The sequence below is a fragment of the Oncorhynchus masou genome, chromosome 12, assembly GCF_036934945.1.
Source record: "Oncorhynchus masou masou isolate Uvic2021 chromosome 12, UVic_Omas_1.1, whole genome shotgun sequence".
NCBI classification, from domain to species: Eukaryota; Metazoa; Chordata; class Actinopteri; order Salmoniformes; family Salmonidae; genus Oncorhynchus; species Oncorhynchus masou.
The window spans coordinates 74,476,687-74,491,766 of record NC_088223.1 but is presented as its reverse complement, the minus strand read 5'-3'; the positions used below and the strand labels follow the sequence as shown (position 1 = coordinate 74,491,766).

The window sequence follows — 15,080 nt, the reverse complement described above, 5'->3', positions numbered from 1 at the left end:
TTTATTCTCTTGCCCAATGTGCTGTAATTTAGTTCCATCTCTTTCTCTCTCTCCCTCTCTCGCTCTCTCTCCCTCTTTCAGAAAATTAAGGCAGCATATTGACAACATTTAAAGAGTTGAGGCGGGGGGTGCGGCTAATGCAGAAAATGAATGAAAACCTTTGAGAAAGTGTTATATAAGTGTACCATAGTAGTGACAAAGACAGCATAACCCATGTCCATAGTGACCATATATATTAATGTTATAACTAGGGCCTAACTGACTTCTCATATTTTTTTTACCTTTATTTAACTAGGCAAGTCAGTTAAGAACAAATTCTTATTTTCAAGGATGGCCTAGGAACAGTGGGTTAACTGCCTTGTTCAGAACGACAGATTTTTACCTTGTCAGCTCGGGTATTCGATCTTGCAACCTTTCGGTTACTAGTCCAACTCTCTGACCACTAGGCTGCCTGCCGCCCCTTGTTCTGTGACTTATCAAAGCAAAATTGGGACTTCGAGAGATTTGGGTTACGTCTAGGCCGTAGTTTTGGTCCTAAAACAGAAGCAAGTAATGAATGGGCCCTGGAGAGATGGAGAGGAGGAGAGAGGAAAGAGGAGAGAGGAAAGAGGGAGAGAAAGTATTCACACTTAAAACATCCCAGAGGAGTAGAGGATGGGGAAAGTGAGTGGAAGTGGCTAGCGGTAGTGGCTCATACACAGTACACTTAGAGGCTATAAATGTCTGGAGATGGTGTTCACAGAAGATTCATTGCTGATTGAGTAAGTGGCTCTTTTGCACCAGGTAGATGAGCACAACTTGCATAGATTGTGTTTTGGAATTTTCAAGGCCTCCTTTTGTATGTATGTGAATAATTAACACAATCATGAATTTGGCCGGATTAGCTAGGATTAGCTTAATTTTTGTTTAATCTGGCTATGAACAAAAGGGTTGTGGATAACACTTTATATTACATTTCAGTAATAAACCATTTATAAGGCATTTATATACAGTTGAAGTCGGAAGTTGACATACACTAGTTTTTCAACCACTCCACAAATTTCTTGTTAGGTTAGGACATCTACTTTGTGCATGACACAAGTAATTTTTCCAACAATTGTTTACAGACAGATTATTTCACTTATAATTTACTGTACCACAATTCTAGTGGGTCAGAAGTTTAATTGGATGTGTACCTGTGGATGTATTTCAAGGCCTACCTTCAAACTCAGTGCCTCTTTGCTTGACATCATGTGAAAATCAAAAGAAATCAGCCAAGACCTCAGAAAAAAAATGTAGACCTCCACAAGTCTGGTTCATCCTTGGGAGCAATTTCCAAACGCCTGAAGGTACCACGTTCATCTGTACAAACAATAGTATGCAAGTATAAACACCATGGTACCATGCAGCCATCATACAGCTCAGGAAGGAGAAGCGTTCTGTCTCCTAGAGATGAACGTACTTTGGTGCGAAAAGTGCAAATCAATCCCAGAACAACAGCAAAGGACCTTATGAAGGTGCTGGAGGAAACAGGTACAAAAGTATCTATATCCACAGTAAAACAAGTCAGATAGACATAACCTGAAAGGCCGCTCAGCAAGGAAGAAGCCACTGCTCCAAAACAGCCATAAAAAAGCCAGACTACGGTTTGCAACTGCACATGGAGAAATGTCCTCTGGTCTGATGAAACAAAAATGTAACTGTTTGGCCATAATGACCATCATTATGTTTGGAGGAAAAAGGGGGAGGCTTGCAATCCGAAGAACACCATCCCAAACGTGAAGCACGGGGGTGGCAGCATCATGTTGTGGGGGTGCTTTGCAGGAGGGACTGGTGCACTTCACAAAACAGATGGGATCATGAGGGAAGAAAAGTATGTGGATATATTGAAGCAACATCTCAAGACATCAGTCAGGAAGTTAAAGCTTGGTAGCAAATGGGTCTTCCAAATGGACAATGACCCCAAGCATACTTCCAAAGTTGTGGCAAAATGGCTTAAGGATGACAAAGTCAAGGTATTGGAGTGGCCATCACAAAGCCCTGACCTCAATCCCATAGAAAATGTGTGGGCAGAACTGAAAAAGCGTGTGCGAGCAAGGAGACCTACAAACCTGACTCAGTTACACCAGCTCTGTCAGGAGGAATGGGCCAACATTCACCCAACTTATTGTGGGAAGCTTGACGAAGGCTACCCAACATGTTTGACCCAAGTTTAAGAATTTAAAGGCAGTGCTACCAAATACTAATTGAGTGTATGTAAACTTCTGACCCATTGGGAATGTGATGAAAGAAATAAAAGCTGAAATAAATCATGCTTTCTACTATTATTCCGACATTTCACATTCTTCAAATAAAGTGGCGATCCTAACTGACATAAGCCAGGGAATTTGTACAAGGATTAAATGTCAGGTGTTTTGAAAAACTGAGTTTAAATGTATTTGGCTAAGGTGTATGTAAACTTCCGACTTCAACTGTAAGTAGTGTGATGGTCATTTATTAATCATTCCTCCTACATTTATAAACCATCTAAAGCGAGTGCTGTTTATACTTTATAAATACTTTATAAAGGTTTTGAGTAACTAGTGTAATTTCTCATAAGATGAGCATGACATTCGTAGACATTCCAGCAGTACCTGATGCTTCTTAGCTCTGAAAATGACCTAGATCATATCAATGATAAAATAATAAGCACACAACACAGAATGTTTATGGAAATATATCTAACATTTTCCTATAAATCAGGGATTCTTGAAAAACGGGACTCTCTCAACTTTTCCCCGAATTGTCCCCATGTTGGGGAATATGAGATTTGAATATCTGAAATAAAATGTCACTAATTACTATTCCAAAAAGACTCAGACAGGTGAGGAAACTTCAAACCTCTTTTCCCATTCACTTTTCCTATAAACGATGAGCTTGATCAAAGGCGCATGTGGAGGATGCGGGGTAGGGGGGGGGGGGGTGTTCTTATGTCATTGCCAGCAGTAAGATTTGAGTTCAATTTCCAAAAAGACAAAAACTGTATCTTTCAAATGTCACATTCTATTTTCTGACAACAACAAAACGTGTGCAAAGCTGTCATCAAGGCAAAGGGTGGGTGCTTTTAAGAATCTCAAAACTAAAATGTTTAACACTTTTTTGGTTATTTCATAGTTTTGATGTCTTCACTATTATTCTACAATATAGAAAAGAGTCAAAATAAAGAAAAACCCTAGAAGGAGTAGGTGTGTCCAAACTTTTGATTGGTACTGTAGCTCACAGCAGACTGTAATATAACAAAACTGTTTGTCATATAAACACCAAATTTTTTGCAGGTCTAAAAAAAACTATATTTATGAATTATTAACTACATTCCACCCGAGGCCACTAGAGGGCGATTTTGTCATTTGACTGCAGGAAGGGTCTACTACTACATGTAGTGAAGACATGAATAAGGGGTCCTTATGGTATAGCTGACCATGGTTATTCCTGATTAATTTAAGATTTTAGACTAATCTGATGGAGTTGACCAAATCTCTGGACACATTCTTCTGGAAACACAGCTTTGAGAGAAATATTATTTAAAGTCACAGAAGGCTATGGCAAGAAACTGTATAAGATCCCATATTTTTTATAAGAGTTTGAAATTGGGATCCTTGTGGGAGTAATGATTAATAAATGGTGCACAAACTGTTTGTATATGCCTTTATAAATGGTTTATTACTGAACGTTAATATAAAACTTGACCAGGGTTTGGGCTATTCGGTTAAACACAGGTCATATTTTGGTCCAAACTTCAATTTCAAGTAGTTTATTTGCCATTTGCAAGTATTAACAGTAATATATACATTGGAAATGTTCGTTGAGATGAAGCCCAGCCAGGAAGTTGAATCCGGCAGATCCTGGCTGACTGGCGGATCCTGGCTGACTGGCAGATCCTGGCCGACTGGCGGATCCTGGCTGACTGGCGGATCCTGGCCGACTGGCGGATCCTGGCTGACTGGCGGATCCTGGCCGACTGGCGGATCCTGGCTGACTAGCAGATCTGGCAGATCCTGGCTGACTGGCGGATCCTGGCTGACTGGTAGATCCTGGCCGACTGGCGGATCCTGGCTGACTCTGGCAGAGTCTGATCTGATCTGGAAGAGTCTGGTTGACTGGCAGATCTGGAAGAGTCTGGTTGACTGGCAGATCTGGAAGAGTCTGGTTGACTGGCAGATCTGGAAGAGTCTGGTTGACTGGCAGATCTGGAAGAGTCTGGTTGACTGGCAGATCTGGAAGAGTCTGGTTGACTGGCAGATCTGGAAGAGTCTGGTTGACTGGCAGATCTGGAAGAGTCTGGTTGACTGGCAGATCTGGAAGAGTCTGGCTGACTGGAAGAGTCTGGCTGACTGGCAGATCTGGAAGAGTCTGGCTGTCTGGCGGATCTGGAAGAGTCTGGCTGACTGGCAGATCTGGAAGAGTCTGGCTGACTGGCAGATCTGGCTGCTTCATGCTGACTGACAGATCTGGCTGCTCCATGCTGACTGGCGGCTCTGGCTGCTCCATACTGACTGACAGCTCTGGCGGCTCCATGGAGACTGGCAGCTCCTTGCAGACTGGCAACTCCACGCAGACTGGCAACTCCATGCAGACTGGCAGCTCTTTGCAGACTGGCAGCTCTGGCTGCTCCATGCAGACTAGCTGCTCCATGCAGACTAGCAGCTCAGGCTGCTCTATGCAAACTGACAGCTCTGGCTGCTCAATGTAGACTGGCAGCTCAGGCTGCTCTATACAAACTGACAGCTCTGGCTGCTCCATGTAGACTGGCAGCTCAGGCTGCTCTATACAGACAGGAGGCTCCGGCAGCGCTGTAGAGGAGGAAGGCTCTGGAACCGCTGAACAGACGGGAGACTCCGACAGCGCAGGAGAGGGAGAAAGCGCTGGCTGCGCTGAACAGGCGAGGCGCACTGTAGGCCTGATGCGTGGTGCTGGCACTGGTGGTATTGGGCCGAGGACACGCACAGGAAGCCTAGTGCGGGGAGCTGCTACTGGAGGGCTGGGGTGTGGAGGTGGTTCTGGATAGACCGGACCGTGCAGGCGCACTGGAGCTCTTGAGCACTGAGCCTGCCCAACCTTACCTGGTTGAATACTCTCGGTTGCCCTGCCAGTGCTGTGAGGAGAAATAGCCCGCACTGGGCTATGTAGGCGAACCGGAGACACCGAGCGCAAGGCTGGTGCCATGTAAGCCGGCCCAAGGAGACGCACTGGAGACCGGATGCGTAGAGCCGGCTTCATAGCATTTGGCTCGACGCTCAATCTAGCCCGGCCGATACGCGGAGCTGAAATATACCGCACCGGGCTATGCACCCGCACTGGGGACACCGTGCGCACCACTGCATAACACGGTGCCTGCCCGGTCTCTCTAGCCCCCCGGTAAGCACAGGGAGATTGCGCAGGTCTCCTACCTGACGCAGCCATACTCCCTGATAGCCCCCCCCCCCAAAAAAAATTTGGGACTGCTTTTCGGGTTTCGCTCTGCGCCGCCGTGACTTTCTTTTCAACTCCATTCTTCTATAGCCCTCTTCGCACTGCTCCAGTGAATCCCAAGCGGGCTCCGGCACTCTCTCTGGGTCGGCCGCCCACCTGTCTATTTCTTCCCACGTCGTTATATCCATACTATATTCCATTGTGGGCTGCTCCTGTTTCCATCCACGTCGCCGTGCTGCCTCCTCATACTTGCGCCTCTCCGCTTTAGCCGCTTCTAATTCCTCCTTGGGGCGGCGATATTCACCAGGCTGAGCCCAGGGTCCTTTTCCGTCCAGTTCCTCCTCCCATGTCCAATTCTCCAAATGGTGTAGCCTCTCCCACTGAAGCTGCTTCTGTTGCCTTTCGTGTAGCTCCTGTTTCCTCTTCGCCTGCTGCACTTTAGGGCGGCTACACTCCTCTGGTTTAGCCCAGGGTCCTCTTCCGTCAAGGATTTCCTCCCATGTCCAGAAATCCTTAATACGCGGCTCCTCTTTGCGCTGCTCCTGCCTGTTGACACGCTGCTCGGTCCGTGTTTGGTGGGTGATTCTGTAACGGCGTTCTTCTTTTGTTGAAAGAAAGTCGGACCGAAATGCAGCGTGTAAGTTACTCATGTTTATTAGGAAGACAAACGAACGAACTATACACGAATAACTAATAAATACAAAAACAACAAACAGAACGTGAAACCTAATACAGCCTGACTGGTGCACACTACACAGAGACAGGAACAATCACCCACGAAATACAAAGCGAAAACCAGGCTACCTAAATACGGTTCCCAATCAGCGACAACGAGAATCACCTGACTCTGATTGAGAACCGCCTCAGGCAGCCAACCTATTTAACACACACACACACCCCTAATCAGCTACAATCCCAGACACTACAAACCCCAATACGAAAACACAATACATAATAACCCCATGTCACACCCTGGTCTGACTAACTAATAAACTAAAACACAAAATACTAAGACCAAGGCGTGACAATAAGACAGTAGTTTTGGAATTGTTAGTTAGATTACTTGTTGGTTATTACTGCATTGTCGGAACTAGAAGCACAAGCATTTCGCTACACTCGCATTAACATCTGCTAACCATGTGTATGTGACAAATAAAATTTGATTTGATTTAGAACACATACAACATTGGAACATTAGAGATTTTCCCTTCTGATATTTGCCCATAACATTTTTCTCACCGTTTATTTTATATTGTCCTCTTCACAGCTCCCCCCAGTTTCACGGACACGCCGCCACTGTACGTTGAGGCCAAGGAAGGCGGCAGCATCACCCTGAGCTGCGTTGCTTCCGGCAACCCCATGCCCTCCATCAACTGGCTCCGGGAGGGTGAGCCCCTGGAGGACAGCATCAAGTACAAGGTAGGACCCCCACTTCACCACTTCATGTGTTTGCCCCACCTAAAATCAAATCAAATTTTATGTCACATACACATGTTTAGCAGATGTTATTGGGGGTGTAGTGAAATGCATGTGTTTGGCTGACCAGTTTTTGGCATTTTTGTGGCTGTTTTTGGTTGTTTGCGTTGGCACCTTTCAACACCCCTTATTATCACATTTATGCACACAACCACTTTAGTTGACTTTAGTTAAATAAATATATTTTGTTATACCTTATCTCCACGTTGGTTGGGAAAAAAATGACAAAAACAACCAAAATCTGTGTCTGCATGGGGAAGAGGTGAATTTATCCTGGGACACACCCAAGCCCAGGTGTGTCCCATTTCGCTGACGACCCTCCGGCTCCGCCCACCGACATCCTATTAAGGAAAACAAGAGCAAAGAGAGAATTTGGCACATAGAGTGAGAGAGTGGTCACAATGGTAGCATCACAACATGACAACAACATGGTAGCAACACTAAGTGCATGCTCTTCAACCGATTGCTGCCCGCACCGTCCCGCCCGATTAGCATCACTACTCTGTACGGTTCTGACCTAGAATATGTGGACAACTAGAAATACCTAGGTGTCTGGTTAGACTGTAAACTCTCCTTCCAGACTCCAATCCAAAATTAAATCTAGAATAGGCTTTCTATTTCGCAACAAAGCCTCCTTCGCTCATGCTGCCAGACATACCCTCGTAAAACTATCCTACCGATCCTTGACTTCGGCGATGTCATTTACAAAATTGCCCCCAACACTCTACTCAGCAAACTGGATGTAGTCTATGACAGTGCTATCCGTTTTGTCACCAAAGCCCCATATACTACCCACCACTGTGACCTGTATGCTCTCGTTGGCTGCCCCTCACTACATATCCATCGCCAAACCCACTGGCTCCAGGTCATCTATAAATCTTTGCTAGGTAAAGCCCCGCCTTATCTCAGCTCACTGGTCACCATAGCAACACCCACCCGCAGCACGCGCTCCAGCAGGTATATTGCACTGGTCATCCCCAAAGCCAACACTTCCTTTGGCCGCCTTTCATTCCATTTCTCTGCTGCCAATGACTGAAATGAATGACAAAAATCTCTGAATCTGGAGTCTTATATCTCCCTCTCTAACTTTAAGCATCAGCTGTCAGAGCAGCTTTATCGATCACTGTACCTGTACACAGCCAATCTGTAAATAGCCCACCTAACTACCTCATCCCCATATTATTACTTACCCTCTTGCTCTTTTGCATCCCAGTATCTCTACTTGCACATCATCATCTGCACATCTATCACTCCAGTATTAATACTAAATTGTAATTATTTAACCTCTATGGCCTATTTATTGCCTTACCTCCCTAATCTTCTACATATGCACACACTGTACATAGATTTTTCTTTTGTGTTATTGACTGTACGTTTCTTTATGTGTAACTCTGTGTTGTTTTTGTCGCACTGCTTTGCTTTATCTTGACCAGGTCGCAGTTGTAAATGAGAACTTGTTCTCAACTTCCCTACCTGCTTAAATAAAGGTGAAATAAAATAAAAACACAACATGGTAGCAGCACAAACATGGTACAAACATTATTGGGCACAGGGAACAGCACAAAGGGCAAGCAGGTAGAGACAACAATACATCACGCAAAGCAGCTAAAACTGTCAGTAAGAGTGTCCATGATTGAGTCTTTGAATGAAGAGATTGAGATATCATAAGAATCTCATAAGTTTCCTGATCACTAACAATTAGTTATTCTTCTAATTGCTTGGCCTGGCTATAGCAATAAGTAAGATGACTAATGCATCCTAAACGACAAAGGCTAACAAGCCGGGTTGGGTTCGCACCGATGCCCCAAGGAATCAAAAGATACTCACATTGGTTGTCTTGTTTGTCTCGGCACGGTGCATGCTCAAGCTACCCTCGCTTGAATCAGTTTGTGTGTGAGACTAGGGGACGGCTGGCATTGTTCCTCTACGAGTCAGTGGCGCTTGTTCTTTTGTCAATTGTGAAGCATTCTTTCGGGAGTTTGGTGTTTCTGATAGTGACTTCCTCTCCTGGGTGCTCGTACCTCGTCTGAGTCTGAGTTGCGGGACGTGGATGATGGTTTGGGTCGTTGGTCAGGTCAAATGTCTTCCGGGCTCCAGAGCGCTCTGTTGCTGGTTACAGGAGGCTACTCAAAGAGAGAGGGCGACCAGATTTTGTGAGTATCTCCCAGCCGCCTGTGTCTGCCTTGGTTAAGCACCGCATGTCTCTTTTCGCAGAAGGGTGTGGGTCCCACCTCAGTGATCCGGTCCTACGTACACTTTCGAGACCAGGCTAGCTAATGAGCACTGCATAGCATTCTAGCCAGGTTGGATAACTTGCCGAGGCGAGCTAGATATTATTAGCTATTCCTGCCTCCCCATGGTGGAGTTGCTTGTGTAGCTGTCTTGTTTACTATACGTAGCCTGAAGTCGCTTGGTTATTTTAAATGGACCGTGCTTTGGTCAACGAGGCTAACTAGCCTAGCTTAGACTAATGAGCCTCCTGGCTAATGTCGGCTATCATCATAACTTCCGGTGAATGAAGCTTACTAGCGTTCCCCCGGCATATGGCAACCCCATTCCTATTTTCATTTCCTTGAGTTGGAGGGAGTAGAGATAGAGGGGCTTCCATGCTCCTCCGATGAGGAAGTAGGCCCAGAGCAGCTGTGCCGATCTACAAAAACATTGCCATGACGACAGTGTCCACACATTTTGTTACAGCAAACAGGTTACTACGTTAGCCAATGCCAGAGCCCTCTGTGCCCATAAAGGGACAGGTCTTCATGCAGGCAATAGTCTCACGGAAGCACAACGTGTGTTGGAAGCTTGTCCATGTTTAATGCCCCCTGGTACCCTGTGCTCCACGGTGTTCACGCGGTCCAAGGCGTATATCAATCTCTGTCCACAAGGGAGCACCCCTCCCCCATAGGTGACCATTGCCGAGTCCTCCCTGTAGCTCACTAGTCCCTATGAGGTGTCTATTGATATAGATTATGGGCCCTGTAGGTGATTCCTGGGAATTCCATTGGATTATGAATTGCCCCTGCCTGTTACCACCGAAGGGGTCCATTTTTCAGAGCCGTCTGTCCCATTCCCATCCATGCTACAAGGCACTTTGTTACCAGTGCCTATGACTGGTCGGTTGGGTAACCTCCATGATAAAGTTATTTTCCCAGTGTCTATTGTTAAATGCGTGAGGCCAAGTGCTGGGTGCCAGCCGGTTACCGGAACGCATCTTACCACCTAAACCGAGTGAGGCTCATTGTGACAACAGTACCCTCAGGTGGTACTGCCACTTGAGATATGTCACTGATCGCCGGAGCCCTTGTACCCAGAATGGGCCAGGCTTTAGGCAAACCTTGGCACATAAACCCCTAAGTTCATCAGTGTTCACGGGTATCAAAAATGTTGTCTCCTGCAGGTGATTTCAATGAAAAGTGTCCCTTCTCCACGTTCAGACACATGGTTGTCAAAAGTAGTGGAAATGGAAAAATAACCAATCTCTCCCAGTCCATGAGTTGGCGTCCCGCCCCTTCAGATGGCACTTCACTGGAGGCTCGCTGTCTGCTCCGACCAATCGCGCGCATTTGCAGTGTCGCCCTGGATCATGTGAACAATGACGTCAGGGTACAGGCTACAATTTGTTGTGCATACCCCACACTTCGGTGGCATCCTCACGTTGACTATTCCCGAGGCCTAAGCGCCCATTTTGAGGGAGGATATATCTGCCCGTCTCCAGAAGCAGGCAATTTTATTTTATTTATTTATTTATTTCACCTTTATTTAACCAGGTAGGCAAGTTGAGAACAAGTTCTCATTTACAATTGCGACCTGGCCAAGATAAAGCAAAGCAGTTCGACACATACAACGACACAGAGTTACACATGGCGTAAAACAAACATACAGTCAATAATACAGTATAAACAAGTCTATATACGATGTGAGCAAATGAGGTGAGATAAGGGAGGTAAAGGCAAAAAAAGGCCATGGTCGCAAAGTAAATACAATGTAGCAAGTAAAACACTGGAATGGTAGATTTGCAATGGAAGAATGTGCAAAGTAGAAATAAAAATAATGGGGTGCAAAGGAGCAAAATTAATTAATTAATTAAATACAGTAGGGAAAGAGGTAGTTGTTTGGGCTAAAATATAGGTGGGCTATGTACAGGTGCAGTAATCTGTGAGCTGCTCTGACAGTTGGTGCTTAAAGCTAGTGAGGGAGATAAGTGTTTCCAGTTTCAGTGCTTTTTGTAGTTCGTTCCAGTCATTGGCAGCAGAGAACTGGAAGGAGAGGCGGCCAAAGAAAGAATTGGTTTTGGGGGTGACTAGAGAGATATACCTGCTGGAGCGTGTGCTACAGGTGGGAGATGCTATGGTGACCAGCGAGCTGAGATAAGGGGGGACTCTACCTAGCAGGGTCTTGTAGATGACATGGAGCCAGTGGGTTTGGCGACGAGTATGAAGCAAGGGCCAGCCAACGAGAGCGTACAGGTCGCAATGGTGGGTAGTATATGGGGCTTTGGTGACAAAATGGATTGCACTGAGATAGACTGCATCCAATTTGTTGAGTGGGGTATTGGAGGCTATTTTGTAAATGACATCGCCAAAGTCGAGGATTGGTAGGATGGTCAGTTTTACAAGGGTATGTTTGGCAGCATGAGCCAAGGATGCTTTGTTGCGAAATAGGAAGCCAATTCTAGATTTAACTTTGGATTGGAGATATTTGATATGGGTCTGGAAGGAGAGTTTACAGTCTAACCAGACACCTAAGTATTTGTAGTTGTCCACGTATTCTAAGTCAGAGCCGTCCAGAGTAGTGATGTTGCACAGGCGGGCAGGTGCGGGTAGCGATCGGTTGAAGATCATGCATTTAGTTTTACTTGTATTTAAGAGCAATTGGAGGCCACGGAAGGAGAGTTGTATGGCATTGAAGCTTGCCTGGAGAGTTGTTAACACAGTGTCCAAAGAAGGGCCAGAAGTATACAGAATGGTGTCGTCTGCGTAGAGGTGGATCAGAGACTCACCAGTAGCAAGAGCGACCTCATTGATGTATACAGAGAAGACAGTCGGTCCAAGAATTGAACCCTGTGGCACCCCCATAGAGACTTCCAGAGGTCCGGACAGCAGACCCTCCGATTTGACACACTGAACTCTATCAGAGAAGTAGTTAGAATAGCAATCCGAGTGGTCCCTATGTCAAAGATCCAGGACGGATGGTACAGCTGGTATTTCCTGGTTCTGAAAAAGTATGGGACACAGTGTGTTTTTGCCAGTGCCAGTGCCAATGCCTACCATTCCAATGGGCTATTTTTGATGAGTTCCTGGATGCATCTCGCAGCCTACTGGACATGGCCCAGTAGTGGTCAGTAGTGGTCAGAACCAACAATATGTCAGTAGTGGTATGCATCAACACTCTGGTGCACCAGTAGCTCCCCGTTGGCACAGGCAGCCTTGGTTAGAGGAGATCATTCGCTTTAGCCTCCGCTAAACGTGTTGGGGATCTCCACGCGTTATCCGGTACTCAGTTCTGACCAGGCGACTTTAAGGTGATGTTGCGTCCAAATGTGGCCTTCGCTCGAGAAAGTCATGTCTATGATCCTACAGGTCCTTAGCTTTTGAGCGATTTCCCTATTCACCTCCTTTTGCTTCTGAATAGCAACAGAGGTTAGGTGCAATATGCAGTGATTTTGTCAAATTTGTCACGAAAATGCTCTGATGAGGGAAAACCTTTGTTGACGTGTGGCTTGATTGAACTTTATTATATGGTAAATGTATAGTGATTGGTTGAAATAGTGAGCCCTCTTTGTACTGCTGTGATGGGTAATTTTATGCAATAGAATTTAGATGGTTGGACTGTTTTATGCATAAATAGTGCAGTGATTGGTCAAATGTGCAAGCACTCGCATACTATGTGGGGAATTGTTGATTTAGCATGACATGTAACAATTGAGGAATCCTGGGGGGACTGTAATTACATGACACTAGCAAGCATCGCTGAATGTTAATGTAGTTTGAAGTGTAAATTATAAGAAAATGGACTTTGCCCTCCTTGACGCTGCATCAGATATATGTCGTGGTGGAGAGCTGAACGAATGAACACTGGTTTTGACAGAGCTTACAACCGTGTTTGTTCCATTGACTTTTGAGGGATAGGAGTGGAGGAGTGCTCCCGTGTGGGTGTGTTTGTGTGTTTGTTTATGTGTTTATGTGTTCTTTTCAGCTGCTTTCTATCTCCGCTCCCTGAGACACACATGCACAGAGAAAAGAGGAGAGTAAAAGTGTGTGTGTGTGTGTGTGTGAGAGCACGAGAGAGAGAGAGAGAGAGAGAGAGAGAGGGCTGTTGAGGCATAGGTAATATGGCCTTTATTTCGCTCTTTGTCCTTGTATCAGCAGCTCTACTTTGATCTGAAAACCCCAGAACATCCAGTGATGATCACACTGAACTGGTGCAAGCAAAGTATCCAACACCTATCACTTACACACATCCTGGGTTTTTTCATATCAGTGTAGATTAAGGACAGGTGACCGCTTTAGACTATTTACACACACTTCCTGCTTTCCTTCCCTCTTCCCAGTTGTAAGACTCCCCCTCAAGGTAGATTTAGTCATCCATCTCTTTGCCTATGTGGGCCCTCTGATTGAGGACTGCATGGCTGCAGCCTCCACTCTCATCTCCTGTGACCTGTTACAAACAGGAAGAGACAACTCACTACCTTGTTTGTCCTCCTCCTCCCCTCTAGGGCTACATAGCCATCCTCCCTTTCCACTTGTTCATCCTCTTTTTACATTTCATCCACCCTTTTGTGCCATATTACTTACATCCACCACCCATCCAATCCTGTCAGATTTACCGTACCACGAAGTTCATAGGGGTAGGGAGCAAGCCATGGGGTCATTTTGGAATGGGGCAACATTGTATTAAAAGATTATAAGTCAAAGACTAGTGAGCCAGGTGGGGGTTGATGCTGAACCAGCTACACATGAAACGCTCACACCTGATTGGATAATCCTATAGATCCTACATACAGTCGCCAGCCAAAGTCTACATACAGACCCCTTGCAAAGTTGTCACATTGTGCTGCCTTAAAACTACACTACATCTAAAAAGGAATTAAACTGAAACATTTTCCTACTGACCCACAACTTACTTCACATTTTCAAAGTGAAGGAAAATCTGCTTGAAAATCACAGAAAGCTTGAAATATTGCTGTATATCAAGGGTGTCAAACTCATTTTGCCCGGGGGCCACATTTGGTCTTCAACGAGATCCGGGGGGCCGCTCTGATAATTGGTTATATTTCCTTGCCGTCAAAATTTGCAAAAGATAGTCCTTTAACCATAATTTTTGGAATTTCCAATAATCCCTGACTGTTTACCTTTAGGTGATTATTAGCGAGCTGGACACAGTCAATAAACTTGTATAAATGTAGGTACATTATCATTTCTACACAGTTTTGACTTTAAAGAATATTTCGTTTCCTCATCAATCTACACCCAATACTCCATAATGACAAAGCGAAGACAGGTTTTTGTATTTTTGTATTAAAAATAAAGAACATAAATACCTTATTGACATAAGTATTCAGACCCTTTGCTTTGAGACTCAAAATTGAGATCAGGTGCATTCTGTGTCCATTGATCATCCTTGAGATGTTTCTACAACTTGATTGGAGTCCACTTGTGGTAAATTCAATTGGTTAGACATGATGTGAAAAGGCACACACCTGTCTATATAAGGTCCCACAGTTGACAGTGCAAGTTAGAGCAAAAACCAAGCCATGAGGTCGAAGGAATTGTCCGTACAGCTCCAAGACCGGATTGTGTCGAGGCACAAATCTGGGGAAGGGTACCAAAAATGTCTGCATCATTGAAGGTCCCCAAGAACACAGTGGCCTCCATCATTCGGAAGGTTTCTGGATTGAATCCCCAAGCTGACAAGGTACAAATCTGTCATTCTGCCCCTGAGCAAGGCAATTAACCCACTGTTCCCCGGGCGCCGAAAGACTTGGATGTTGATTAAGGCAGCCCCCCGTACCGCTATGATTCAGAGGGCTTGGGTTAAATGAGGAAGACACATTTCAGTTGAAGACATTCAGTTGTACAACTGACTGGGTACCCCCCTTTCCCTTTCTTAAATGGAAAAAGTTTGGAACCACCAAGACTCTTCCTAGAGCTGGCCAAACTGAGAAATTAGTGAAGGGC

The 15,080-nt window shown here is 45.3% G+C and overlaps 1 protein-coding gene across 1 annotated transcript in view; it reads left to right on the top strand.

The window, feature by feature from the left end:
* The window catches only part of LOC135550804 (protein turtle homolog B-like), a 187,968-nt gene that overhangs the window by 87,142 nt on the left and 85,746 nt on the right, over positions 1–15,080 (top strand). Inside the window, exon 4 of the mRNA XM_064981929.1 lies at positions 6,695–6,846. Coding sequence (XP_064838001.1) covers positions 6,695–6,846 — 152 coding nt within the window. The remainder of the gene's footprint in view (positions 1–6,694; positions 6,847–15,080) is intronic.